Source organism: Neomonachus schauinslandi, chromosome 8 (assembly GCF_002201575.2).
Source record: "Neomonachus schauinslandi chromosome 8, ASM220157v2, whole genome shotgun sequence".
In the NCBI taxonomy this organism is placed as follows: Eukaryota; Metazoa; Chordata; class Mammalia; order Carnivora; family Phocidae; genus Neomonachus; species Neomonachus schauinslandi.
This window is the reverse complement of record NC_058410.1, coordinates 7,766,847-7,794,839: the sequence shown is the minus strand read 5'-3', so window position 1 is coordinate 7,794,839 and position 27,993 is coordinate 7,766,847. Positions and strand designations below refer to the sequence as shown.

General features: G+C 41.2%; 1 protein-coding gene across 2 annotated transcripts in view; it reads right to left on the bottom strand.

Moving 5' to 3' along the window:
* The window catches only part of PLG (plasminogen), a 39,446-nt gene extending 13,331 nt beyond the window's left edge, over positions 1-26,115 (bottom strand). The window contains exons 1-11 of one of the 2 annotated variants that reach the window (XM_021693059.1): positions 25,982-26,115; positions 21,555-21,690; positions 20,172-20,278; positions 16,871-16,985; positions 14,966-15,105; positions 12,900-13,020; positions 11,022-11,140; positions 9,697-9,859; positions 8,838-8,983; positions 5,532-5,697; positions 635-816 (exon numbers count right to left, since the gene is read on the bottom strand). In XM_021693059.1, the coding sequence (XP_021548734.1) occupies positions 635-816; positions 5,532-5,697; positions 8,838-8,983; positions 9,697-9,859; positions 11,022-11,140; positions 12,900-13,020; positions 14,966-15,105; positions 16,871-16,985; positions 20,172-20,278; positions 21,555-21,690; positions 25,982-26,030 (1,444 nt within the window). In that variant the 5' untranslated portion in view covers positions 26,031-26,115. The remainder of the gene's footprint in view (positions 1-634; positions 817-5,531; positions 5,698-8,837; positions 8,984-9,696; positions 9,860-11,021; positions 11,141-12,899; positions 13,021-14,965; positions 15,106-16,870; positions 16,986-20,171; positions 20,279-21,554; positions 21,691-25,981) is intronic. The other variant, XM_021693060.1, reaches the window with a different exon arrangement.
* Between the last annotated feature and the right edge of the window lie 1,878 nt (positions 26,116-27,993).

The window sequence follows — 27,993 nt, the reverse complement described above, 5'->3', positions numbered from 1 at the left end:
TTCCAGGTTTGTGTTGGAGATCCTCACTTGATGGTCCTGCTAGCACTCCTAATTCAGTCTATTCAAAACCAAATCCATGGGCGCCTGGGTGGCTCAGTTGGTTAAGCGACTGCCTTCGGCTCAGGTCATGATCCCAGGGTCCTGGGATCGAGTCCGCATCAGGCTCCCTGCTCTGCAGGGAGCCTGCTTCTCCCTCTCCCACTCCCCCTGCTTGTGTTCCCTCTCTCGCTGTGTCTCTCTCTGTCAAATAAATAAATAAAATCTTTAAAAAAAAAAAAAAAAAACCAAATCCATCATTTCTATTTCTCCATGGAGGGAGCAAGGATTTGGTGTCCTAGCAGGTCCCATCCTGGCCAGCGCTGCCAACATCAACCCCTCGATCCACTCAGGCTCAGATTTTATCCATCGCTCAGAACCAACTAGTTTTCAAGTCCTAAAACCACAGGCCACCCATGTGACACCAGCAATAGCAGCTCTGGCTGCCCTGAGGGCTCCCTGAGGCTTGCCTCCACATGGCGGACCCTCGGCCAGCGCTCAGTGCCTGCAGCAATAACGCGCTCTGCCTCTGTAAGGTGGTCCGCCCCTTATCATCCTGACGCCCGCATACGTAGAAGTCTGGCCACGGACGTCCCACCTGGTTCGGAAGCGTCCTCTCCACTCGGAACTTGGGGCACAGTCGGGGAGTTGGTCCCACTCTCTTCTGTGGCTAAGCATTTCTCCAAGTTACAGAACTCCCAGCGGACAGACGGGTCAGTGGTGTAACACCAAGGGCTCTTGTCACCGTCTGGATTTCTGCAGTAGTTCATGGTCAAGCCGCTGTAAATTCCACAACACAGGTCGTGAGAGGTGGAGAATCTTCCGGGGCACTTCTGCACCCTCCACTTTTTGTTGTAACAGAGTGTTAATAAGTGACTTTGAAATATTTCCATTAAAGACACCACAGGTACCAACTATTATTATAATGTGACAAGCACAGATGGCTCTCAGCTTCTAAACAACTGGGTACATTCAAAACATAGATTCTGATATTATTTAAAAAATCAAAAGTAATATGTGCTCCATATAAAAACTGAGATGATATAAAAATATGTAACTAAAAGTACCCGAATGTCTCCCTTTTCCTGGGAATGGGACATACATTCCCCAGGGATAGCCAATATTGAATTTAAAGTGCACGTTTTAGATTTTTTTCCCTATGCACGTACAACTCTCTCTCTCTCTCTCTGTAAGAATACATAGAGCTGTATAAGTTAGAACTCAAGTTTATTTCCCTGAGGAGGAGTGACATTGTGAGGACACTCTCAGGCCAGTCCCCTCCATCCACTGACCCACAATGTTGCTAAAATGCTGTGCACTTAGCATGAGAATACTGTAAGTATCCCATCAGGTAGATCAAGTGGGTTTGGGCTTTGAAAGACTTACGGAAGCTTGCCTGGAAAACTAGCTCCCAGGCAGGATGTGTTTCTAAAGGATGCCTTCTGGGGAAATGCGGGGGCAGGGGAGAGAGGTCACGGGGACCCCAGCCTTCCCTCATACCACACCCGCTGCAACCATGTAGGTTGGAGGGATGCAGATGACACTAGAGAAAGAGTGACAGGAGATGTGTGGGTGCACGAAGGGGGCTGAGGGCTTATGGGAGAGTTAGAAACAATTGGGAAAGAGGCACAGCAGGTGAGGAGCCTGGGGACACTGAGCAATTCGGTCCCCAGGCCTCCCCTAAAAGCTGCCCCAGTCTTTCGGACTTCTCAGCCTTGCATTCCTCTTTATAGTTTAGACCCGTGACCTGTGGCTGTCTGAGAAAATCTGAAACATACTATGTATTATGGGAATCCAGCACTATGTCTGCAGATACCGCAGGCAGGGAGCTGTCTCAGAGCCTGGCCCACAACTCAAGAAAAGCCCTTCAGCGGGTCTCCAAGCAACTGGATGTGTCAAAAGGTCTATCTTTTGAAATCAGAGAGGGAGACAAACTTAATCATAGGGAACAAACTGAGGGTTGCCGGAGGGGAGATGGGTTGGGGGGTGGGGTAACTGGGTGATGGACAGTAAGGAGGGCACGTGATGGAAAGAGCACTTGGTGTTATATAAGACTGACGAATCACTGACCTCTACCTCTGAAACCAGTAATACATTACATGTTAATTAATTGAACTTAAATTTAAAAATTTAAAAAAAACAATAAACATGTAAAAAGTTTAAAAAGAAAAAAAGAAAGAAATGAAGTCCTGCTTTTTTTCTTTAGAATTGAGCTCTCCTTGACATAGTGTGAAATGCATGATCTTAAAGGTAGTTTGAGGAGTTTTGATTACTACATATATCTGTATAACCCACACCCCTATCCTGATACAGGACATTTCCATCCCCCGCCCAGAAAGCTCCCCAGGGTCACCACTCAATCTCTGCTGCCCCCGTGGGAGCAAATACTATTGATTTCTCTCACCAGAAACTAGATTTCCTCTTCTAGAACATCGTATAAATGGACTCAGTGTATACTCTTCTGGGCCTGGCTTCTTTCCTTCGTGTGACTTTTGAGCTTCATCTGTGCTATTTGAGAGTGTCTGTAGCTTGTTCCCTTTTATCGCTGAATAGTATTCCATTGTATGACTATACCCCCAATGACTGCTTTCTCTATTTGTGTATCTTTCTGCCAGTACCAATGTGGTCTTGAACACTGTACTTTTATAGTAAGTCTTTAAATCAGGGTGGGTAAGTCCTCCAACTTGGGTATTCTTCTATAGATGGTTTAGATTTGTATAGATTGTTTGGTGATTCTAGGTCCTTTGCATATAGATTTTGTCTCTTTTTCCAAACAAAGGGGGGAAAAAGCTGCAGGAATTTTGCTTGAATGTAGGTTGAATGCAAAATCCAATTTGGTAAGAATTAATATTGACTCTTAAATCCATAAACAGTATATCTTTATTTAGATCTTTTAAATTTCTCTCAACAACATTTTGTAGTATGTAGCATATAGTTCTTGTACACACTTTGTTAAATTTATCATTAAATATTTTGGTTTTGATACCATTGTCAGTGATACTGTTTTAAAGTTTTTTCTTTTCCAACTGGTTATTTCTGGTATATAGAAATACAATAGATTTTTGTGTATTGACATTGTATATACTTTTGTATCTTTTGATTTTGCAAAATTCACTTATTTGTCCTTAGGATTCTGTATCTACTAATCTAGTTTTCTGTGAATAAAGACAGATGTACTGATTCCTTTCTAAACTTTAGGCTCTTTATTTCTTTTTCTTGTTCCCAATCTTATAGAGAAAGCATTAATCTTTCCTCATTAATATATTAGCTGGAAGATTTTTGTAGATGTCCTTGAGCAAATTGAGGAGGTTCCCTTCTATTCTTAGTTTGCTAAGACTTTTTGAAATCATGGATGAGTGTTAAATTTTGTCTAAAGTTTTTCTATATCTATTGTTATAATCATATGATTTATCACTTTTATTCTGTTAACATGGTGTATTATGTTGATTGTTGGTAAATGTTAAACCAACCCTGCATTCAATTTATTAATTTTTTTTAAGTCTTTTTGTCTATGTTCACAACAGAAAATGTTCTGTAGTTTCTTGCAATATTCTTGTTTACTTTTTGTATCTCAGTTTTTTGGGCCTCACAAACTGAGTTGAGAAGTGTTCCTTCCTCCTCTATTTTCTGTAAGAGATTATAAAGGATCAGTATTATTTCTCCTTAAATATTCGATAAAATTTGATAAAATTTTAAAATTCTACTTATGGTTCATTGAACTTCTTGAAACTATAAGTTTATAATCTTCTTCATCTTTGGAAAAATTTCAGCCATCATTGCTTCAAGTATTTTTTTGTTTCAATATCTTTTTCCTCTCCTGGGACTTGATTTAAACATATGTTAGACCTCTTGATATTTTTCGAGAGATCCTTGAGGTTCTGTTTATTCTCTTTCAGTCTTTGTTTTGACATTGTGCTGCAGGTTTTATAGCTTATGCTGCATTATTTTCAAGTTAACCTTTTCTTCTTTCATGTCTAACCTGATGGTAAGGCCATACGATGAATTTTTCATTTAAGATATATATTTTTAAGTCTTGTCTTTTCCATTTGGCTCTTCTATAGCTTTCTTTTCTCTTTAGAACATCCAATTTTTCTCTTATATATTCATATTTTCCTTTAAATCCTTGAACATAACTATAATATTTTTTAAAATTTCTGTCTGCTAATTCCATCATTTCTATCATTTCTGGGTCGCTTGTTTTGACTGGTTTTTCCCCTGGCTCTGGATCACGTTTAATGATTTTTGGATGTCTGGTAATTTTTAAATTTGTGCCAAACATTGTAGATGCCACATGACTGAGTGACTGGATTTTGTTGTTTTTCTCTAAAGACAGTTGAGTTTATGTGTGGCAAACAGTTAATTTACTTACAGATTATTCTGATCCTTTTAGGATTGCTTTTAAGCTTTGCTGGGGTGTTTCTAGAATTGCCCTTATTTTAAGAATACATTAATTCTACTCCTAAAGTGTGACTTTTCTAGAATTGCTACTGAATGCTTATGGTGTCCCATGAGGTCTCTCTGTCAGAATCTCAAATCTCTGAACACAGAATCTCTCAATGTTGTGTGGGTTCTGTAATCCCCGTTTATCTCATCACTCTCAGTTGTTCTTTCCTCAGTAGTTGTTCTTTGTCCTGTGAACTTTGTGGAATCTCTCCCTGTGCATGTGCACTTTTATATTCAGCCAAAGATTTAAGGAGAGCTGTGCCTATTCTTTGAGCTCCTTCTCTGCACAGATCCATTCTTATTATTACCCAGCCTACAAAACCCCAGCTGTCTTGGTAAGGCCAATTACTAATTTACTACTAATAATTTATTTCCCCTTTTAAAAGTTCTCAGTCCTCTGATACCTGTTGTCCATCATGTGAAAAAAGTTTTATCCCCTACATTTTATAAATGTTTATGGCAGAAATGCTGGTCTTTGTCCATCTACCAGTCCATTTTGCCTATCAGCATCTGTATACTTCCTGCTTTTGCTCTTCAAGTCCTGGCAACTCCTACCACTGCTGACCACTCATGCTCAAGATCCAGGTGTCAGTACAACTTAAGTGATATATATTAGATGATATATGAAAATATATATATTCAAGTATATAGATATCTGTGATACAATGACAAACACAAACTTCACTTCAGAGGTTGCAGTTTGGAATGATAAAATTCCATAGTTGAAAGATCGCATTGATCTTTACCAGGTGCTGTGGAATGGTACTGTTTCTAAGTTTCTGGTCATTTGTTCTCCTGAGCTTTCCACTAGCATGAACTCAACACCTCTATACATGTCCTCTATCTCTCAAAAAAGTGCTCAGGAAAGATAGCCAGTCTCTAACTTCTCTTTTTTCAGAGCTTTTGTTCAAAAGCAAAGCACCTAAGACATTTTGCCTCACATTCTGGAGCCAAGAGAAATTTGGTTCTAAGAAGTTAGTTTATAGCATGGACCTTCTAACAGAAATATAAGTTGGTTATTGTTCCTCTCATGGTTAAAAGCAAAGACATACGCATTTGGGAAGTGTTCTGGGGTCTTCTCATGTCTGTGTGGTGTCATAGACGACCAAGACTGGCATTTCTTTCCTGTGATAGTAGTGGATGACATGCCTCGATAACTCTGTCCATTGCCCTGGTAGCACTCCTGGACCACAGGAGTTTGTTCAGGTGGTACTAAAGCTGAAATAGAAGATAATCAACTAAGTAACGACTAGAACAGAGATATGTGAAGCAACTGAAGACACAAACAGAACAGTAGTCTCTGGGAATTAACTCTGCTTTCTTTTCATATTGGCCAGGAAATGGACTTGCAAAGAAAACAATAGATCAATCACACTGTAGAACTTTAGTGACCTAACTTTTCTTGTAAATATTTAATTTAAAACTCAGGGAAAAACACATGGGTCAGAATGTTTATAATTGGAAATTGCACTCACGTGCAAGTTCCTGTTTATGGATGTCTACTAAGTGTTCATGAGAACAACTGGGTAGGAGCTCAGAGGTACATTCAGTGGTGCAGGCTGCAGAAATGAGATCCTTGTGTGTTTCCCCAGACATTTTCTTTATACAAAGCCAAACCCTTAAGCTGTTGGGTGATGGGGCAGGAAACAGTTCTGCATTCAAGAGTGCAGGCAAAATATCCTTTGCTTCTCAGAGAAGGGTAGAGGCAAAAATCTATTCCCCTAGAGGAGGGACCGGGAATTCTTTTGTGCCAGGATCCTTCACTGACACAGAGCAGAAGTCTGCTACTCTTCTACTTAAGAACCACCACGGATACAAGTTAGAATTTAGTTCCATGGAAAGAAGGGGAAAGAACATTAAGATAACACTACCTTCAAAGCTCAGGTGCATAGAGCCCATCTAAGATGGGGGTGGGGGGAGATCAGGAAGGTAGAGAATGCCTACCTCCATCAAAAGCTTAGCATTGAGAAACAAGAAACAGCAGTCTGTCACGAAAGTCTGGTTTAGAGCAAGACTCCTTTGTGGTGCAAGCATGCAGTGACTGCTAAAAATTGAGACTGAATTAAGAATCCTAAGAAAACTCTCGAGCACCCCCAAACAGTATGCTAAAGAATGTGAAGGAGTGTGAAGGGGATATGAGGAATGTGAGGCCTGCTTAAAGTAAAAGCAGCAACAGTAACCCAAATGCAGTTCATCCACTGACTAGATTGACTTAATTACCCACACAGCATGCTCACAAAAGAGGGCATCCATTTCAAAGTGGAAGGAACTGCAATCTCTACTATTCTGCCCCACATTATATCCAGCAATTGATGAAAAATCACAAGACATACCAAAAAAAGAAAGAGAAATCAACAGAGCCAGACCCAGAGATGACTAGAGCAGACTATTAGAGACCCTGAGGTAGCTATGAATAATATGCTGAAGCATTTTATACCAGAGGTGAATGATATACATGGATAGGTGAAGAATTTCAGCAGAGATGGAAACTATTAAAAAAAAAAAAAAGGAAAAAATGCAAATGCTAGAAATAAAAACCATGATATTAGAGATGAAGAATTCCTTTGATGGGCTGATCAGCAGACTAGACACAACTGAAAAGAGAATCAGTGAACTTGAAAATAAGTTAGTAGAAATGATCTAAACTGACACTCAAAGAGAGCAAAAAAGTGGGGGGAAGGCAGAACAAACATACGAGAGGTATGAGATAGTATGAAAGGGTAATTGGAGTCTAAAAAAAGGAAAACAGAAAAAGAGAGAAAGAGCAGGAAAAAATATTTGCATAATAATGGCTGAGAACTTTATAAAAGTAATGAAAATCAACAATCCACAAATTCAAGAAGCTCAGAGAACCTCAAGCAAGATAAACACAAAAAATAAATAAATAAACAATACATGAGGACACATCACAATCAAACTGCTGAAAACCAAAGATGAGAGAAAGTCTTAAAGGCAGTCAGAGAAGAAAAAAGTATGAAATACATAGGAACAAAGATAAGATTTCTGGTCAGAAGTTATTCAGAACAGAATATAATGGAGTAACATGCTTAAAGTGGTAAAAGGAAAAAAACTTCAGCCCAGAATTCTACCCCCAACAAAATTATTTTTTTAAACTGAAGGCAAAATAAAGACTTTTTCAGACATACAAGTCTGAAATAAGCAGCAGATCTGTACTACAAAAAATGTTAAAGGTTAAGGAATACGATACCAGATAGAAATTTGAATCTCCAAAAGAAAGTGAAGAGCACCAGAAATGGTATACATGGATAGATGATAGATAGATAGATAGATAGATAGATAGATAGATAGATAGATAGATAGAGATAGAGAGATATTTTTAATTTACAATCGCTTTGAAATGTGACTATTCAGGCAAAAATAATACCAATATGTTGTGAGATTTATAACATAGTAGAAATAAGCTCTTTGAGAACAGTGGCAAAACACTTTGGAAGGAGGAAATAGAAATACAATGTCTTAAGTTTCTTACATTTTACATCAAATAAAGTAGTATCATTTGAAGGTAGAATGTGGTAAGTTAAATATATATATTCTAAATATTAGAAAAAAAATACTAAAAACACCCAAAATGGTTTAACTAATAAGGAAATAGTGGTGATAGAAGAGAACCAAAAAATATTGAATGAACAAACAAAGGGAGAAAAAGATTTCAAAAGGAACAAAGTTCAAACAGGACAAGTCGAAACAACTTTTAAATCCAACCATGTTAACAATGATATTAAATGTAAATGTTAAACATCTCAATTAAAAGGCTGAGCAAAAAAAAGATCTCCTACAAACACAAGTGAACATAGAGTTGCAAGGGCTGTATTCCTATCAGTAAAAGTAGACCAGAGCAGGAAGTATTCCAAACACATTACCTAATGATAAAGTCGTCATTTCTTCAAGAAGCCGTAACAATCCTAAATGTCTCTATGCCTAACAGAGAGTTCAAGAATAGATAAAGCAAAGACCAAAAAGATACGGACAAATCAACAGCTAAAGTTGGAGATGTCACTGTTCAGCTCTCAGTAATCAGTGGGACAGAGACAAAAAAAATAAAATGAAAAGAGTAAGGATTCAGAAGAGCTAAACAATACTAACCCACTTGTCCTACTCGGCCTTTATAGGACACTCTACCCAACACGAGCAAGGCTACACTCTTCCGATATTCTGAACCATGTTCTGAACCTTAAAACAAGCCTCAACAAATTAACAGAACTGAAATCACAGAGCACGTCCTCTGACCAGAACAGAATTAAACTATAAGCAAAGCTACTGTGTATTGTGATTCCACCTGAGTGGAAAAGCACAGAGCACACCGGGGCCCTTGGTCGGCTCTCACTGCCCTTTCTTACCAGGGGCGTCCAAAGCTTCCGAGGTTAATGGAGAGGACTCGCAGGACGGAATATTGCAGTGTTCCCACCTCACCTCACTGTTGGTCGTATAGCACCATGGAGCTGACTCTCCATCAGGGTTGCGACAGTAGTTTTCATCCAAATCTCTGAAAAAGATGCGCTAGTGAGTTCGGCTTTCCAAAAAGGCTAAATGAATAATGGTGTACGCATGCTTATTAATGGTAACACTGGGGATGTACCCAGCGAATTCTCCAGATTTAAACAAACCAAATGACAGGTAGAAACCGAAGCAGAGCTGGATTCCACAGGGTCCACAGAATTATGGCACTGATGCTGCTCCCTGGTAAATGGTGGGAATATATGTCTTGACTGCAGATAGGTCAAACAAAATCGGTCTTTTGCTGTGTGCTAGGTGCTACGGTCAATGCTGGAAACACAATGGGTATTTTCCACACAGTTCCTGCCTCAAGAAGGACACATCAGAGCCATGGGATTTAAGTGTTACAGCCATAGAGTTTAAGTGTTCTCAAACCTCACTGTGCATTTAGTGGAGGGCTTCTCAGAACATATTACTGGGGCCCACTCCCGAGTTTCTGATTTAGTAGATCTGGACAGGGCCCAAGAATTTGCATTTCTAACAAATTCTGCTGATGCCAATGCTGCTGGTCTGGGGAGCCACTTTGAGAACAATTGTTAGAGGAAAATCAGTGCAAAATTTCACTTCCCTTGCTGATGGCTTGGCCAGTTTTCATTGTAGAATATTTTAGCGTAGGTTCCTCCAGGAACAAAACCAAGACCACGTCAGTGGGATTTCACATTCCTCTCAGCAGACAGGGATTGGGACCAGAGGCAGACTTACTTGCAAGGGAAGTTGTCCGGGGTCCTGTTGTGCTTGTGAGGGGTCTGTTCGCTCCAGCGTTGACAAGTATGTCCAGATACAGTGACGGACACCTTCCCCCGGTAGCTCTCCCCTTTGCCCTTCAGACACTGATACTTTGGGCCAGAAGGGGGTGGTGGTGTTGCTTGAATGGGGGTAATACATTACAATGAATATTTTTACAATTAAGAGTGCACAGACAGATGTTATAGGGGAATGGATGCAGGGAACATCTTCTGCTCATCCTCTCTTAGAACCTGGCACTTGAAAATTGTCTACCATTTTCAAAAGAAGTTGACTTGGTAGAATCTATGTTTATGAGATCATCTTATGAGGAACTCCTCCCAAGATAAGACCTTGGGAGCAGATGCTTCTTTCCATTTTTTTTCTCTGCTCAGTTCATCATACATGGTCAGGATCACATATACCAATGATATGACTCCCTTTGTGATGAGTCAGTGATTCTCTGAGGAAACCTAACTGGGTGCCACCCAGCATTCCATAAAGCCAAACAACAGAGTCCACTGAAAAAAGGCAAAAATTATCTCCAAGGAAAAGCGTAGGCATACAGAAATCAAGAAATTCTTGAGAGAAAAAAAAGATGACAGAAAGAAAATTTGATATTCATAAAGGATAGTACCAGATAACCTTCAGAGTCCCAAAAGATGATTGTCAGATCAAAGAACAGGAAGCCACCATCAGGGTCTCCTGCATCTTTTTTACCTTTTGATGCCTGCTCTCATCTAAATGTTTAGTCCTTTGCTACAAATTCTCACAGAAGGAAAATATAAAATTGTTCCTTCTGAGTCATTCCTTCCAAGTCTCCCCTTAACGCTATTCTCCTGCTGCTTTCTCACAAGTTTGGCTCGCTGAAAAACTGCACATCCAGAGAAATCTCTTTGTTTATAAAGCATCAGTTACAAGGAACTCTGATACTGAAGTCCACGTACCAGAAAACATGGGTCTGTTGCCCTTTAGCGCTAGAGAAAAGCAGGATTTAAGAGATACTTCCCCCAAACCTACATTCAACTGTACTCCAAAGAGGTAGGAAAAACAGCAACAAAAACATAGTCAGTAGAAGCTCTGATCAATTACCTAGAGTAAACAATAAATTGTTTTAGAAGAGAAATTACATCCCTCAGGACTTGGAGGGCACGTTTTAGGCACAGCACTCAAGCACTCATACAAAGTTTTTATTTGTTTATTTTTTGGGGTTTTGTTGTTTGTTTGTCTGTTTGTTTGTTTGTTTTTATTCCAAGGGCAGAACAGGCGAGGATCCCCGAGCCCTGGGTGTGCACTATACTTACTGCAGCGCGGGATGTCACAGAATTCCCAGCGTTTGTTGAGATCCATGGTGAAACACCACGGGCGGGGCTCCCCATCAGGGTTGCGGCAATAATTCATCTTCAAGTTCTTGTTTGGAAATCTGAACGGGCAAGAAGGATTTTAATAGCACTGAACATTTACATTTACGGCCGAGAATCTCTTCAATGAGCAATTATTGAGCACCTGCTGTGTGGGAGGCACAGTCAGGCATCCAAGGAAATGACCGGATGCAGGCTGTCCTCAAAGAGATAACAGTCTCATTAGAAAGATTAGCTCAATAGTCTGAGGGCTGTTTAACAGTTTACATGTGCAAAAAATCACAGAACTTTATCATTTTGGCCATCCGGAAAATTAATGGAAGCAAACTCCAGTTACTTAGCAGCAAATGATAGCATTTTTACAACACAAAGTACCCACTGACCAGGGATTGTCATCTAATACACAGTACGGTCAAGAAGTTGGCATCTTCATAACTTAAAGGAATGGCCCTTCTTGTCTGCCAGGTTCCGGCCCTGCTAGCCTTCAAGCTTAGAAAAACTGGGAGGGATAATTTTTTTAAATTTAAATTCAATTAATTAACATAGTGTATTATTAGTTTCAGAGGTAGAGTTCAGGGATTCATTAGTCTTATATAATACCCAGGGCTCATTAATTCTAAACTGGGAGGCACAATTATGCACCTGTGAGCACCTGGCCAAATAGTGCAGCAGGGAGCTCAGCAGGGAGCTCAGCAGGGAGCTCAGCAGGGACCCAGTGACTAAGAGTGTGACATGCACGGCAGGCCTGTGGCTTTCTCTGATACTCAGTCGGGATGGAGAGAGCAACCAGCAGTGGCTTGAGCAAACATCTTCTGGTCTCTGGAAAGTGAATCTACCCAGTCTGGGCCTTGAGGTCCTTACTATGCTTCTTCTTTGAAGGGAAATGGCAAAGCTGTGTTGTAAGCTAGCTATATAGTATGGGAGGTACAGAAATTCAGCGGAGCTGTTTTCCACATGAAATCTGTGGCTTGGTCCCATTTCTTACAAGTTTTATAAGCCCCATTATGGTTCTGTAGTTGTCGTAGAATCGAGAGACAGAAGAGAAGCAGCTGCAGAGAGGGAGGCATTTTCCAGTACAATTAATGTGCCCCATAAGACCTACTCTAGGAATCATCCTTGCTTTCTAGATCATGGATTCTGATTCCTACTATAATTCATGGTCCCCTTTGAAGCTCTGGTGGAAGTTAGGAATCCTCACCCCAGAAGAATGCACTGATACAAATATCCATAAAACGTTGGGGGATTCACAAAATCCCTAAAGCCCATCTGTAGATCACACATTAGAAAGCCTTGAATCTCATCAGTGTAAAGGAAAAAGAAAGGAATAAAGAGAAGAGGGAAATATTCAGAAAATAGAGAAGTGAGATGTATCCTTTTTTTTTTTTCTTCCATTTTTTTTTATTCTTATGTTAATCCCCATACATTACATCATTAGTTTTAGATGAAGTGTTCCATGATTCATTGTTTGTGCATAACACCCAGTGCTCCATGCAGAGAGAAGTGAGATGTATCCTTATTTCTCAAAATTTAATGTGCACACGGATCAGCCAGGAATCTGGTTATAATGCAAATTCAGATTTGGAGGCTCAGAGAATCTGCATTTCTAACAAACTCTCAGATGGTATCCCTCCTCCATGGGCCACGTTTTGAGGAGCCAGAATGTATACCTCACTTGCAGTCATGTGGGAAGATACAAATTTTGAAATTCAAAACTTCAGATGCCTTCGCTTCCTGAGGAATTCGAAAATATCTAAATCACATGAAACACCCCGTAGAGCTGCAGAGTTGTAAACATCTCATTTCTTTCCCAGCGAAACTTACTTGGAAGGAATATATCCATGAGCATGTGGGGTTTGAGAGTTCCAGGCTTGGCACTCGAGTCCAGATTTGGTCTTGGAAATTTTGCCCGCATAATTTTCCCCACTGCAATGCATGCATTCATCTGCACAGAATAGAGAAGGAAGAGAAGAAGGAAGAAAAACGGAAATGGATGAATCACAAAAGTGTAAACCTAGAAATGTCTCAAATACCACCTGCTACTTACTCATTTGTCCTTTCCAACAATCGTTTGGGAACCAAGTTGGCTGTAAAGACTCTTCTAATACAGTCTAAAATGTTGTTCCCTCTTCAAATGGTAAAAATCAGTGTATTTTGGTCAATACCCTCTCTTATAGTCATGACAGCATCCAGAAATTCCATAATGCCCTGTCCTCAACCTGGGATGCATTGGCCCTTGGTGGGTGGGAGGGGGTTGGGGGAGAAGGTGCATATAGTCTCAGAAATCTGTAAGTTCTCTATTAGGATTTTTAAACATTGGTAGGCCAATGTTTATTAATGTCCCCAATGTTAATTAAATGTCCCCATGACATTCCCCTCACTTCATCTCAACACATAGGCATTTTATCATGTCACATCGTCACAAGAGAAAGAAGGGAGAATATAGTCCAATAAGACATGGGGGTGGGGAGACCACATTCACATAAGTTCCGTTATAGTACATTGTCATGATTGTTCTCCTTTACCCTCGGTTATTGTTGTTAATCTCTTTCTATGCCTAATTTGTAAATTAAACTTTGTTGTATGCACATACAGGGAAAAGAAACCATAGTATCTAAAGGGTTCTGTACTGTCATTCACAGGGGGTCTTGGAAGGTGTCCCTTGCGGATAACGGGGGACCCCTGTACTGAGAAGGATGCCTGGTTGTTTTTTGCTTTCTTACATTATTTAAAAACTGCAACTTTGGTTTGGAATTATTGAAATAACATGGTGCAGCAGAGTAATAAATGATTTTCATTTTTTTAGGTACTAATAAAGAAAACCAAGGGGGACTTGATATAAAACTGATGCTTTTGTGTGGATTAAAGACCAGATGACCTCACAACATCACATACCATAAAGCATCTCTGCGGTTGAAACAGACGGGAGACCTGAGCTGTCTCATGGTGCAAAAGCTATCCACATTGTTGCACAAATTCTGCCCTCATCCATTCCCCTTTTCCACCAATAAATGTAGCAGAAAATAGGGAACGAAGAAAATTTTTTCAATAGGAGGTCTTAAACTTTTTTAGCATTTACTCTTTTTTTTTAAAAGATTTTATTTATTTATTTGACAAAGAGAGAGAGAGAGAGACAGTGAGAGAGGGAACACAAGCAGGGGGCGTGGGAGAGGGAGAAGCAGGCTTCCTGCTGAGCAGGGAGCCCAATGCGAGGCTCGATCCCAGGACCCTGGGATCATGACCTGAGCCGAAGGCAGACGCTTAATGACTGAGTCACCCAGGCGCCCCTAGCATTTAGTCTTGAGGTACACTATTAAATTGGTTTTTCCATGAAGACAATGGGTTGCTCGTTTAAAAACTAGTTCATTGTTTAGCTTTGATGAAACAACAAAGTCTACCACATTAAATTAATACATTTATTAGGATTTTATTTTTGTGGTTTCATTTAAAAAAAAAAAAAGACTTCATTTATTTGGGACAGAGAGAAAGAAAGAGAGAGAGTGGGGCAGGAGGGCAGAGGGAGAGAATAGTCCCAAGCAGGTTCCCCACCTGTGTGCCCTGATTCTGTGGTTTCATTTTAACTATTTAATTACAAGTCTGTTTTTTGGCTTTATGCCGTGTAAGCGCTTTAAGCATAAGAAGTTGTATCTAGAATTTACATCTAGTTTGATTATTTGTACATATCGACGTAACATTTTAATTAAATAATTAAGCTCAAAAAGGAGGGGGGTCTGAGCAAATTTTTGGTCTTCCCAAGAGGTACATACCTTACTCGATTTTGTCAAACATGCCACTAGTTGGTTTTTAATTAAATCCCTGTAAGGGAATCCTTTGCAGCAAATTACAGACCAAGGGCAGATGTGAAAGCATTTTCTAGAGGCATGCCTGACCTTCACACTCGGGAATGTTGCAGTAGTCGAACCTCTGGTCAGGGTCTGTGGTGTAGCACCAGGGCCCTTTCTCGTCGTTGTCCGGGTTCCTGCAGTAGTTCTCCTCCAGTCCCTGCAGGGGGTGCTTCTGGGGCGTGTATCTGTGCAGGGCGGAAAAGAATCCCTCACTATCCAGTGGACCCTTGAACAGCATGGGCTGGAGCTGCATGGCTCCACTTATAGGTGGATTTTTTTCAATAAATACGGTACAGTGCTGTAATGTTTTTTTTCTCTTCCCTGTGATTTTCTTAGGAACATTGTCTTTTCTCTAGCTTACTTTATTCTAAGAATACAGCACATAATACACGAAACATACAAAATACGTGTTCATTGGACCCGTTATGCTCTCGGGAAGGCTGCCAGTCAACAGTACGCTATTAGCAGTGAAGTTTTGGAGGAGTCAAAAATTATACATGGATTTTCAACTGCACAGGGGGTCAGTGGCCCTAATCCCGTGTTGTTCAAGGGTCAAATGTATTTTAAAAATCAGTATGTTATTAGGAAGGCAGAATGAGAGGCTATTCCCATGGGGTTCATGCATTTCAGCTCCGTTGTCTGATTTCCGATTCTCTACTGGTAGGCTGTTTCCATACAGTAGCTAATATCACCGTTATCACTATATTGACAGCTGAGCCTTAGAAGTAGAGCCGAAGTGTTTTTATGCACAGTCACTAGAAATACAAAGGCCTCAAAAGCCTGCCAACTTCTTGATTCCTTCCAAACACCTGCTTTTGTCAGTTGCCCTTCTCCCTGAAAAAGTAGTTGTAGTTAATGCCGTTCTGTCTGTGTGAACTCTGCACAAGGCAATACTGACATCTTTCTACACATTCTCTCATTTAGCCTTAGTAAAACCCCTCTCGGGAAGGTCTTATTATCCCTATTTTACAGATGAGAAAATTGAGGCCCAATGTCAAACATAATATTATCTTGCCTCGGGGCAAACACCTAATAAGTAGCATCTCAAGTTGAAACCCGTCTGTCTGATTCCAGATGTGTGGGGGTGGGTAGTTAAGCTCACTTCCAGTTCTAGAAATGAGTTGCTGTGTAGAGATGAAAATTTGATCGAACCCCGAGACTTAGAATCTAAACGGCAGATTTCGTTTCTGTGCTTCTCTGCACCTGTTTTTGGTAAAGTGCACCTCCCAGGGCCTCAATGTCTTCCTCTGCAGGGGTCGAGATGGCCTAGACTATCTCTAAAGCCCCTGACACTCCATGATTTGGCCATTTGGTTTAATCATTTTTTCTCTATAAGCCGTATGTCTTGGGAATATTATATCTGCCCATCTCATAGAGGTATAATAAAGGCAGTTTGGTGGGGGAGGGGGGTAGCAGACAGTAAATTCCTACTTGATAAGCATTATTGTCACTGAGAATGGGTGAGAAGTGTTACTGTTAATGCCGCCTAATGCCATCCTGCAGGAAGCACAAACAGAACGACGCTAAAATAATTAGTGGGCAAGTTACGAGATCATCTGGTTTTCATTTATATTCTAGTTGCTCCTTTGCTCCACCATGTTGAGGCGAGCAAGTGGTGAGGGTTCTGACTCGGTATGTTTGACTTAGGCTCCTTCAGCCCTAAACATGATCATCTTTGCTCTTTTCTCAGACTCCCCCTGGCATTCGTGGCTTTATTGCTCTTTTTCCTAAGAATCCTTCCACATCCTTGGTCTTCCACAACAGGATATACACAAGAGCAAACGGAAAGCAACCATTTTCTGCTTTTGTGCTATAAGTAACTGAACCAGTCTACCTCGACATCAATAAAGCTCTCCCTGTACCTGCTTATTCACATCGTCTGGTTTGATTGAGAAGTAATGGGATGATCATTCTAAGTATCGTAGGTGAACACGGAGATGAAAGTCTTACTTGGGTTTGTGCGGAGAAGTGTCACTCCATCTTTGACAGGCAATGCCGTCCTTCGTTTTGGACATCGTGCCCCTGTAGGTCTTCCCATCGCCAGTCTTGCATTCTGAAAGATAGACTGAAGGGGGATCCACACAGTGGGCAAGCCCTCCACAAGAAACACCACGAAGAAGCTTTGCACTCTTCAGTCATGTTGAAAGGACTCGCACAGGAGACACCGTTTTCCCAACCTCCGAAAAGACAGACTTTTGCCATCTCCCATCTGTGTAAGAGCTGCAGTTCACTGAGCCGTTTGGTGCTCTGATTTATTTATTCAAAGCTACAGCCCCGCTGTGTCCCAGGGACCGTGCTGGGTGCTGGAGACACATGGAGTCTAGAATGGAGTCCCTACCATCATGGAGCTTATGTTCTAGTGGACTCAGGGGGCTGGTTACAGAAAGTAATCAAGGTAACCCTGCGGGGAAATACATAACAGAGAAAACAAATAGCGTGAGGACAGCGTGACAGGGAAGAGGGACAGGGGCTTTTCAGGCAGGGGGGGAAGCAGACTTTTCAGAGGTAGAAAGAGATGCAAGCCACTTTTTTTTTTTTTTGAGGCTCCTGGTATTTTAAATATGAAAAACTGCCAAACAGAGTTATACATTTTAAATGTGGACAGTAGACCCTCTCAGCTGGCCTCCGCTTAGCCAACTCACTGGTTAGCCAAGAGGCTCCAAGCTGTTTTAAAAACACACGGTCAGATGCCCACCTATGTCCCACATGTGGTGAGGTGGGCACCTGGGGCTGGCGGGGTCACCTTCCAGTGTGCCCCCCAATTCTGTCCCCACCAGGTGGGGTTTTTGTTTACAAGAGTCAACTGTTTTCATCGTCAAAACTTTTTACCCAGCTATATTTGATTAAGGATGATCTAAACTGAGAAATGAATGTGAAAAAAAAATTGCTTTAAAAAAAACCAAGATGAATGTTTTTAAGGACTGGAAAGACTTGAATAGTTTTTTAAAAGGCTATCAAGCCCACTGAGGGTAGTCCACTCATACGGTTGGCTATAGAATTTTGGGTGGGAAATCCTAAAAATATAAAGATATTTCACAGTCAGATTAATAGATGTCTCTAGACCTTGCTCCACTTCAAAGAGAAGGAAACCAATTCTCCTAGGCAATGTGCTTAGAGGATAGTTTATGCAAGGAATGCGCCAGGTAACTGCTGTCAGTAGCCCCATATTCAAAGAAAGAAACCTCTACTCTACATCAAAAGGTGCCAATGTAAATTGCGTTTTCTATGAAAGTATAAAATATTGAAGGTATATCTTTCATGATTTCCCACCTTAGCCAAGTTTTTTAATTAATCGATCAATTATCTCGGGAAAGTTCTTTTAACACACCAATAGCAAACAGATGCTTTTAAACCCAAGACTATGTATAAAGACTGCAAATGCATCTTCACTGAGAGCGATTATTACAGTAGACATATTACATTGATCAAAAGTGTAAATTCAAGGTACTTTGGAGGCCCAGCGGTGAGAGGAGGCTTTTCAAAAAAGGTGATGCTTGAGTTGAGACCTGGGAGGTGAGAACAAAGGAGGGGCCTTGACAGCAGGGTGTGTGCCTGGTATGTGGGAGGAACAGCCACAAGCCCAGTGTAGAAAAGCCTCGTGAACCAAGCAAATGGGGTAGTCTGAAATAACACAGGCCCCAGCAGCTTTCAGATAAGTATCTGGATTTTATTCTAAGGGCACGAGGAGTTTCAAGCAGGGAAGTCACAGCTTGTCACTGGCCAGGCTACGGTCACAGTGACCAGTGACAGTGACCACTTAGACCTTGGTGGCAGCAACGGCCGTGAAGGCCAGGGGCAGATGTAGGTGTGATCTGACACTGAGTGTTCCCAGAAAAGCCCAGGCAGGTAATTTAGCAGTGGGTCGATGAGCTACAGTAAAGAAACAAGAGCTGCAGAATGCCTGACTTTTGACTTTTTACCTCTCTTTTGTTTGTATGTACCCACCAGAGTTTATATAACCTTTTACTCCTTTCCATCACCTTGAAAACAAGCAACTATTCAACTATTCAAACTAAGCCTAGCGGTCACCCTCCTCTTCTTTCTGGTTAACAATTTACAAATGATTTATTTAAATGTTAGCATTTTGCAGGGAAAACCACACCAGCGCCCCCCCTTTTTTAATCTAGTAGGTAACCCTATATAACTCATCCTTTACTATTTGTAAAAATGAATAACTTCAACAGATAAACTTTAGGTTTGCTCTGCACTTTAACCTCAAGACTTAGGGATAAACAGTGATAAGAAAAGGAGTATGGCAGGTACACAGCTAATTCAACCTCAGAAGATGAACCGATGCATAGAAATAATCCTAACCTAAAGAAATACTTCAAAAAAACATATTTACATATTTAGAGTTTTGTGTTGAGACTAGAGAGAATGTTGCAGGTTATTGTGAAGAACAAGTGAAAGAGGATGTTTCTTTAACATCCGTGATACAGAATATTTGGAGAGCCGCATTGTTACTATAAATGGTCCCAGTCCCAGCCAACAACAGACTACAGGGTTGTTTTTAAAGGGTCATATATTCACTTAAATCTTCAGACATACTTAATGGAATTTTGCATCTCGAAAAAGTCATACAATTTCCATAGGAATCGAGGCCATCTGTTATCCTAAACAATGGGAATATTGACCCAGAATTTTCAAGGAAACTATGGAAAAGGAACTGCAGCTCTTGCACATTTTCAAAAGATCACATTTCCGAGTCTGAGGGAAATCGAGACCATGACCGAAAAACATTGGAAATGTTAAAAAATGAAAGTAAAGATTTTGTCTGTATCCAAATGTTACTGAGGATTTAAGACACCTCAGTTTTTCTATTTCCGCAGGCTTCAGTCCAGAAGCTAGGGCCCAGGGACCGTGGTCCCTGCAGCCAAAAAGCCAAGATCATAAGGAATGCTTAGATTCCCCTCTCCTCAAAAAGAAAATAAAATATTGACTTATTTCCCGGGCCCTAGAAGTAGACATGATTTCCAGTCCAATTCCTTCCTTTTTAAAGCAAGAAAAATGAAATCTAAAAGGTGAAGTCATATGCTCAACTTGACCAATGGGATTAGTGACCAAATCTTATCCTGAGTCTGAATTCAATTTTGCTGCATGATATTGCCTCGGTTCTCTGGTCTGATAAACTACAGAGATAAAAGAGGAGGTGGGGAGGGGAGGAGAAAGGGGAACAGAAGGGGGATGGGTGGGGAGGAAAAGAAGAAGGAGGGGACCAGGATAAGGAAGAAGAAGAAAACATTGTACGCACTTCTCTTTTCGAATAAAATCACATCTCTCATCCTGAAGACTATAGAAGACTTGCTGTTTTCAGCCATGATCACACATTGTTGCTCTTTACTGTGATATTGGAATGACCTGCAGAAGAAAATCAGGAAACCCCCCCCCAAAAAAATGATTTCCCCTATTTAAGGAAAGTAAACTTTTGTTAATAATTAAGAGACTCAAAAGATAACTGTATCTCTTGATGGGTCAAGGAGTTTGGAATGGTTACTTCCCATTAAAGTTGGCCTAGTATCAAGGAAGTGCTGGAAAAGGATACCTCAACAGGTAGTTCCTCTTGTTTCCTTCTCCCTTTACCTTCTCCTCCTCCAAATGTTCTCTCTATTTCAACTACTTTGCTCTTTCTTCACTTATGTGCTAGAATATTTGCTTTTGTGTTGGAAAGAAGCAACTCTGATTGCTTTGAACCCCTTTCCAAGATCGTCTGTGTGACTTCTGGACTCCTAGAATTTCCCCTTCCTATAAAATCCCCTTGACTTTAGCCTCTACGTGTCATCTCCTTTCCCTTCACCTCACCCCACCTTGCCCATCCCCGTGGTCCTGCTGTGGACATCCAGTCTGGCATTCAAAGCCATCCACGACTGTCTTTCCAGCTCCATCTCCTCTATGAGCCCTTCTGTCACCGATGTGGTCCATTCGGTCCTGTTCACAGGGCCACGTGGCTCCCTGGGACCAGAATGCCTCCTGCCTTGTCAGTACCTGTCACTCACCCTTCAAAGCCCTGCTCAGTGCCTCCTCCTCCCCAGGCTTTCTCCAGCCCTCTCAACCCTTAAGAATTGTTCTTTCCTCTGAATCTTTATAGAGCACACATTGATTATGTCACTTATCGACACCTCGCCTTGCATGTATTTTTAAAAAATTTTTACATTTATCCAGCTTCTGTGACAACACCACAAATACAAAAAGGCAAGCACTGGATCTTGCAACTATACAAAGATCTATCATAAACTGATAGAGATCATATATATCAAATATGTTGGATCACTGCATCTCTGCTTCTTTGTTCCTTAGGCTGGGACATGTCCAGTCACAGGAACCTCATTAAATATTTACTGATGATGATGTCAAAAACTAGAGCTCAGAATGGTAGCTGGTGATGTCATGTGTAAAAATAACATCCTTTGGGAGCATTTTTTCTAAAGGGGACACGAATAAACTCTAACAAGGAAATGTTCGTATGGCTTCCTGATCCAGGGAACAAACACGGATTCCAAACTCCAATCCCATGAAATGCCTCACGCCTCTTAAATCCTGTTTTTGTTAATAAATCCCGGAGCAAACTCCTCGTTATCCAAATAATAGTGTCTCAAATGGCAACCTTTCCACCAGTGAGGAACCGCCAAGAGAATACCTGCAAATGAATTCTGTTTCCTCCTCACATTTCCTTGAGCATTCTTCTATGCTTCCTGATGATAGCTGCTTCTTAGTGAGGCTGAATATTGAAGCCCCCTGCGTGTTCACATAGTCATCCAGGGGGTCTCCGCGACCTGCAAACAGAAGGTGGAAGTGGGATAACCAGGTAAGATCCTTCATCAGGCCTTTGTAATCCTCTATTTGCTGTGCATCAATCACATAAAACTTGCTGTTTTCTTGGAAAGCAGAACAGGTGTCATGAGGAAAAAATGTTGAGGCAGGAAAACGGTTCCACTATTAGGTTGCATTATATTAAAAGAGCAAGTGGATTGATAGATTGATAGATTAGGATTCTTTAACAACTTCTGTTACTACTTTAATGGCCATGAAACCTTAAATAAGTGCCGTGATGGAACAGGAAGAGGCCACCAGCACCCCCCATGTTGGCAATTCCTGATGCTGGTTTGTCCACCCCTGGCTGTAAACCCAACTTGGAGGCCATTACTTGATTGCCAACAGTGTAAGCTTTGGTTGTGACTGTTACTTAGGCTGATGTGACATTCTCTGAATGGTTCCACCACGAGATATAAAAATGTTGGTGAGTTGATGATTTTAATAAATAAGACCTGAACTAAATCTCAACTACTATCCAAGATCATTCTTAAACTGGGCTTCGTACGGTGACAGCTCACTATGAATTAAATGAGAGAAATCATTTTCTTCCACAATGTCTCTGGCATTTCTGAGGAAATGATAAAAAAGGCAGAGCCTGGGATAAATACTGGCCTTGATTTTTCTGGGAGCTAAAATCGGAGTCAAAGAATCTGTCCGAGGGTTTCTCTGCCCCTTGCTAGGGCAGGGAGTGTTCCCGCAAGAGCTACTACAAGGAGTGTTCTCTGTTCCGAGGCCGCAGGCAGTGCCCGAGCTGGCTTTGACGGCTCTACTCCAGGCCTGGAGATGGTGGCCTCCCTGTTTTTGGTGCGGAGCCCTAATGATTCTCCCAGGGTGAGAGGCCAGAAGAGGTTAATGAAATGAAGACAGCTAAGCTGCCTAAAGTTTGCCTACATGGGATTAGGCAACATGGCAGCCTTGACCACCTCCAGGGGAATGGCAGGGACCAAAGCCAGGCTGAGCGGGTTGAAGAGTGACCAGAAGTCGTGGACCCACGTGAGAAGGCAAGTCTTCAGGAGCCTAGCTGTGAAAGGAGCTCTTCCCAGACAGCTTGTGCTGTCACAGAATTTTTTTTAAAGATAAGACATCCTGGAGCATGTTTAGATACTGATGAAAATTATCCAGTAGGAAGGAGCATTAGGGGTCAGCCCCTCATTCTCAGAAAGGCCCTCCCTGCCCACCTGCGAACGCATGGGACACAGAGCCGATGCATTCTAAAGACGGAGACGAGTCATCTTCTGGAGGCCACGCCCCCCTCCCTCCGCTTTCTGTCCCTCCCGCGATTTGTCCTCCCTCTGAACTGGAAGGTGGCTCTTGAACAGGAAGTTGGCTGATGTAATTTAAACTTAAGGTACCAGAAAGCACTAGAAAAAGGTTTCAAAGGATCATGGAGAAGGACAGGTTTTAGACCCAGGTCCATTCCTTCATCCTGTATTTCTCCCGATTTGAACTCTTATCTCCAAGAAGAGGTATGCTTGGGTAAATTCTATAGATCAGGCGCCGGGGTGGCTCAGTCGGTGAAGCGTCTGCCTTCGGCTCAGGTCATGATCCCGGGGTCCTGGGATCGGGTCCCGCATCGGGCTCCCTGCTCAGTGGGGGGCCTGTATCTCTCTCTCCCTCTGCCCCTCTCCTGCTTGTGCTCTCTCTCTCTGTCAAATACATACATACATAAAATAGTAAAAAAAAAAACCATGGCAAACAGTAACTCTGGAAAGCGTATCCTATAAAGACTCAAATTAGACTTTCTGAAGAGTTCTTAGAAAGTTGAGCAGGCTCGGGTATAAATGATAACAAGACAAGAAAATTCCCATTTATATCACTCTTTAATTAAGTTACCTTTGATTATGTTATTATATTTCATAGCAAAAAGCTGCTGAGACCACCTCAGGAGCTGATGTCCCAAAGAAATATCCCCAAAAAGAATACATTTTTTTCTTTTGTGCTTGAAAAGTTCTCCCGCATTATTTTCTTTGCTTCAACTTGAGGGCTCTATGGCAGTGGGGTGTCGTACAATGTATTGGTTGACCAAGAAATATTAAACACACCCTTTTAGTAAGAAATTATTTTTAGGGCACCTGGGAGGCTCAGTCGGTTAAGCGTCTACGTTTGGCTCAGGTCATGATCCTGGGGTCCTGGGATCGAGCCCCACATTGGGCTCCCTGCTCAGTGGGGAGTCTGCTTCTCCCCCTCCAACTCTCCCCTGCTCACGCTTTCTTTTTCTCTCTTTCTCAAATAAATAAATAAAATCTTAAAAAGAAAAGAAAAGTATCTTTATATTCGAGGCCAAATGTAGATGTATGTTGCTCCAAAACATATGTATTACATTAATAATGTGGGTTTATTTTTTTTATCACTATGGTGTGTATATTTACACCCATGCTCATGTGTTTGAAAAAAAAAAAAAGACTTAGTGGTTTCTGAAACCATGAAGAACAGCTGTAAAAAGATAGTTTTTTTCCTCTCCCCAGTCACGTTTGTGCCCTGGAAAGATGAAACACGTCCACAGAAACAGAGAGTAAATGCCTTCCTTTCAAAAAGAGCTTATGAAAGTCTCCCCACAAGGTTGGCGAAAACCTATGTTAATCCTATTGCAGAAGAGTTTGCTCTCCCATGTTGGTGCGAGCCACTGAGTCAGCTCCTGGCGTTCCAGTCCCGTTGCCCATAGGCTAACATAGAATACGCATACCTACGCCCCCACACACCACCATTTCCCACAGAAATCTCTGTGCAATCTTCTGCTCTGTATTTTCTTTGGTATTTCTTTAAATGGCTCCACTGACTTCAAACATATTTAACTCTAATTTAAAGTACAGCTTACAAAATTTTATCTGGCAATTCATAAATTGAATTTTAAGTATCCATACATTGTTTATGGGAAGAACTACCAGCATCGTGTATGATTCCATTTAGAAGAAATGTCCAAAAGAGGCAAATCAGAGACAGAAAGTAGATTGGTGATTGCCAGGAGCTAGGCAGAGATGGAGGTGGGGGGAGGGGGTTTGGGGGTGACAGCTAAGGGATGTGGAATTTCTTCCTGGGGTAATGGAAATGTTCAAAAATGTATTGTGGTGATGGTTGCACAACTCTGCAAACCACTGCATTGTATGCTTGAAATGGGTAAATTGTATGTGAATTATATTTCAATAAAGCTGTCAAAAAAACACAAAACTATAAGAACATGCTTACAATATTTTAAAGGAAGTTTAAACAAAGCTGAAAAGCGAGAAGAGCACCAAATTCCTCCTAGAAAAGTCTTGGCTTAAATTCTGGTTTCTTCACTTCCTGGATTTGGGAGTTTGGTCAAAAGAGAAATAACCTCATTTTCCTAAGTGTGGATTTCCTCCTCTGTAAAATGGGGATGAATATACTACCCTACCTACCGCATCAGCTAAATAAGCAAGTATTATCCAAGGACACACACACACATATATATAAAAATGTGCCTAGCTTCTCTCAAGCACTATGTGAAGGTTTATGGAATTCCTACATGCATACTTCATTTGGCAAACCGACGCGCGTGGTTTCTCCAGGCATAAGGAGCAAATCCTAGACATATGGAAGGCTCACGTCAAGCCTCAGCAGGCAGGGAACCCCCACAGACTGGTCAGAAAACACAAAGAAGTATTTCACTGCTTACATTTGAAAGTGAAGAGAATACGACACACTAACAAAAATGGTCTCAGTTAATGGAACTGAGAGCCAGGCAAGGGCGCCAAGAACTTTTTGGGCGGCTGGCTATGCAGGCTATTGTTTCAACTACAATAACCATCACTGGCAAGCAATCTTGTCGATTTAAAAAGTCATTCATCATTTCCCCTGCCCACTGGTCTTTAGCATGCATGGGGAAATTAAGCTCAGTTCTTAAAGAATTTTTCTTTTTTTTTTAATGTTTATATATTTTTTAAAGATTTTATTTATTTATTTGAGAGAGAGAGAGGGAGAGGGCACAAGCAGGGAGAAGGAGCAGAGGGAGCGGGAGAAGCAGGCTCCCCGCTGAGCAGGGAGCCCGATGTGGGGCTCGATCCCAGGACCCTGGCATCATGACCCATGCTGAAGGCAGACGCTTAACCGACTGAGCCACCCAGGCGCCCCCTCTAAGAATTTTTCAATCATACATGTAGATTTTGATTTGGGATGCTCGTGAATCAAAGGCTAAATTAAACAAGCTGCACAGAAAGCCATCATGTGATCTATTTTTAAGACATTGCTAGGAAAAACATTTTAATTAAAATTTTAAAAAATCCTTTGTCTTACCTGATTTCAGAAATAAAAGAAGTAGAAGGACCACTTCCTTATGTTCCATTTTTGGGACTGGGTTGCCAGCAGTGCCCAGAAAACTGGGTGTCCCAATCCCGAGATGTTATTGACTTACCTGAGAGGAAACACATCCACAAACAAGATAATCACATGGAGTTAATTATTTTCTGAGACGCCCATTGCCACTGTGCTCTGAAGGGTTCAAACATTACCTCGGCTGGCGGATCTTACAAAATCCAAATCTGTAATAGATGCTGGGAAGTGGTGAAAGCAGCCCCCCCCCCGCCCCCCGCCACTGCCGCAGGCTGCCTTCTTATCTCCTGATTCTTCTCCCCCGGCAACCCGCAGCCCACCATCTTTCCTACCCGGTCTTGTGTCCTTCGTCCTCTCCTTCCCTGGCTTAACATAGAAAGAAAAATCACACTAATAGCCAACCTTTGCTGAGAACTGGCCTAGGCCAGACACTGTGCTGAGAGGTGCATATGCATAGTTTCATTCAACCTTCAACACAAGCAATATTAATATTTCCACTTTAATGAGGGCACTCAGGCTAAGATAGTTTAAGTTTCTCAAGGTTACTCAGCCACCGATGGTTGAGACCATGGAGGCCTTAGATTATAAACATAAGCGAAGGGCCTTGTCATTCACATCCCCACATCTTACCAAACAATGTAGAAATTACTAGAAAGTTAAAATATTTATTATTATCAAAATGTCTTTATGTCCAGTGGACTCACATGTTTTCCATGATTATAAATTATGTTGTAAAAATATTGGTCTTTTCCCCAAATAAATTCATAGTGAGTTACAGTCTCATCCTCAGGAAATAAAACAAGAGGGGTAAAACCAAGTTTAAAGAGTCTGTCTCAAGTTTAATTGTTGGTTCTGTACTTTTCCTCTGACTTAAGGCTGCAATCACCAGGTAGTACATGCTTTAAAATTATTTCAGATTTCAAAAATATTTAGGAGTAGTTCAGTGGATTCTATTTTACTTGTGAAATAAGAACAAGAAATTCTCCTGTCTCTAGGCTCTGAAATTTCTTTCTATAAATTAACTAGCGAGGTGTAGAGGTCGGCACCAAGCCTCCTGCAGAATTTCCTGGGATGGAAGTACTGTGCAGAATTCTCAAGAGCAAAACATGTTGGAGAACAAGAACGTAGACTATTGTGAGCAGAGGTGTTGAGTTAATCACATTTCCTGGTTTTCTACTTTATCCTAGCTTTCTTCTCTCCTCAAACTCTTCGGCCTCCCTCACCCCTCCCTGTCCCCAAGTGGCCTGGTTTACTAAAGGGGACACAATGTGGAAGCAAGTTGAGGAGTCAGAACTGGGAAGACTCTTTTTCTTAAAATATTCAAAATGCCTTTTAGGGGGATTATGTTGATGTGTTTGAGAAAGTTCTTTGGGGGGGGAAACAGACTTTACTAATATGTAATGATTCCCATATGCATTTATTTCCATTTAAAATATTTTAGTGTTGGGGCACCTGATGGCTCAGTTGGTTAAGCATTCGACTCTAGATCTCAGCTCAGGTCTTAATTTCAGGGTCATGGAGCCTACTTTAAAAAAAAAAAAAGAAAAGAAAGAAGAAAGAAAGAAAGAAAAAGGAAAGAAGGAAGGAAGGAAGAAGAAAAAAAGAAAGAAAGAAAGAAAGAAAGAAAGAAACAAAGAAACAAAGAAACAAAGAAACAAAGAAAGAAAAAGAAAATGAAAATATTTTAGTCCTGCCTTGTGGATGAAGCATCTCAGGAACAGTGTGCTCAGAAATTCTATATCCATGTAATGTTCCTTTTCCTGTTTTTTTTATTTGGGTGGTGGCGGTATGCCTTTTGCCCCCTTTCCTTCTGGAAGCTTTTAGAACGATTTGATTCTACAAATGTTATCTTGTAAATCAGGTTGCCCTGCTATGGTCTTTTGACGATACGTTCTTCACCACCTTCATAATATATCAGTACCATGAGAGCACAGATAGACATGAAGCAGAATTTGGCGACTGTGCCATCAGATACT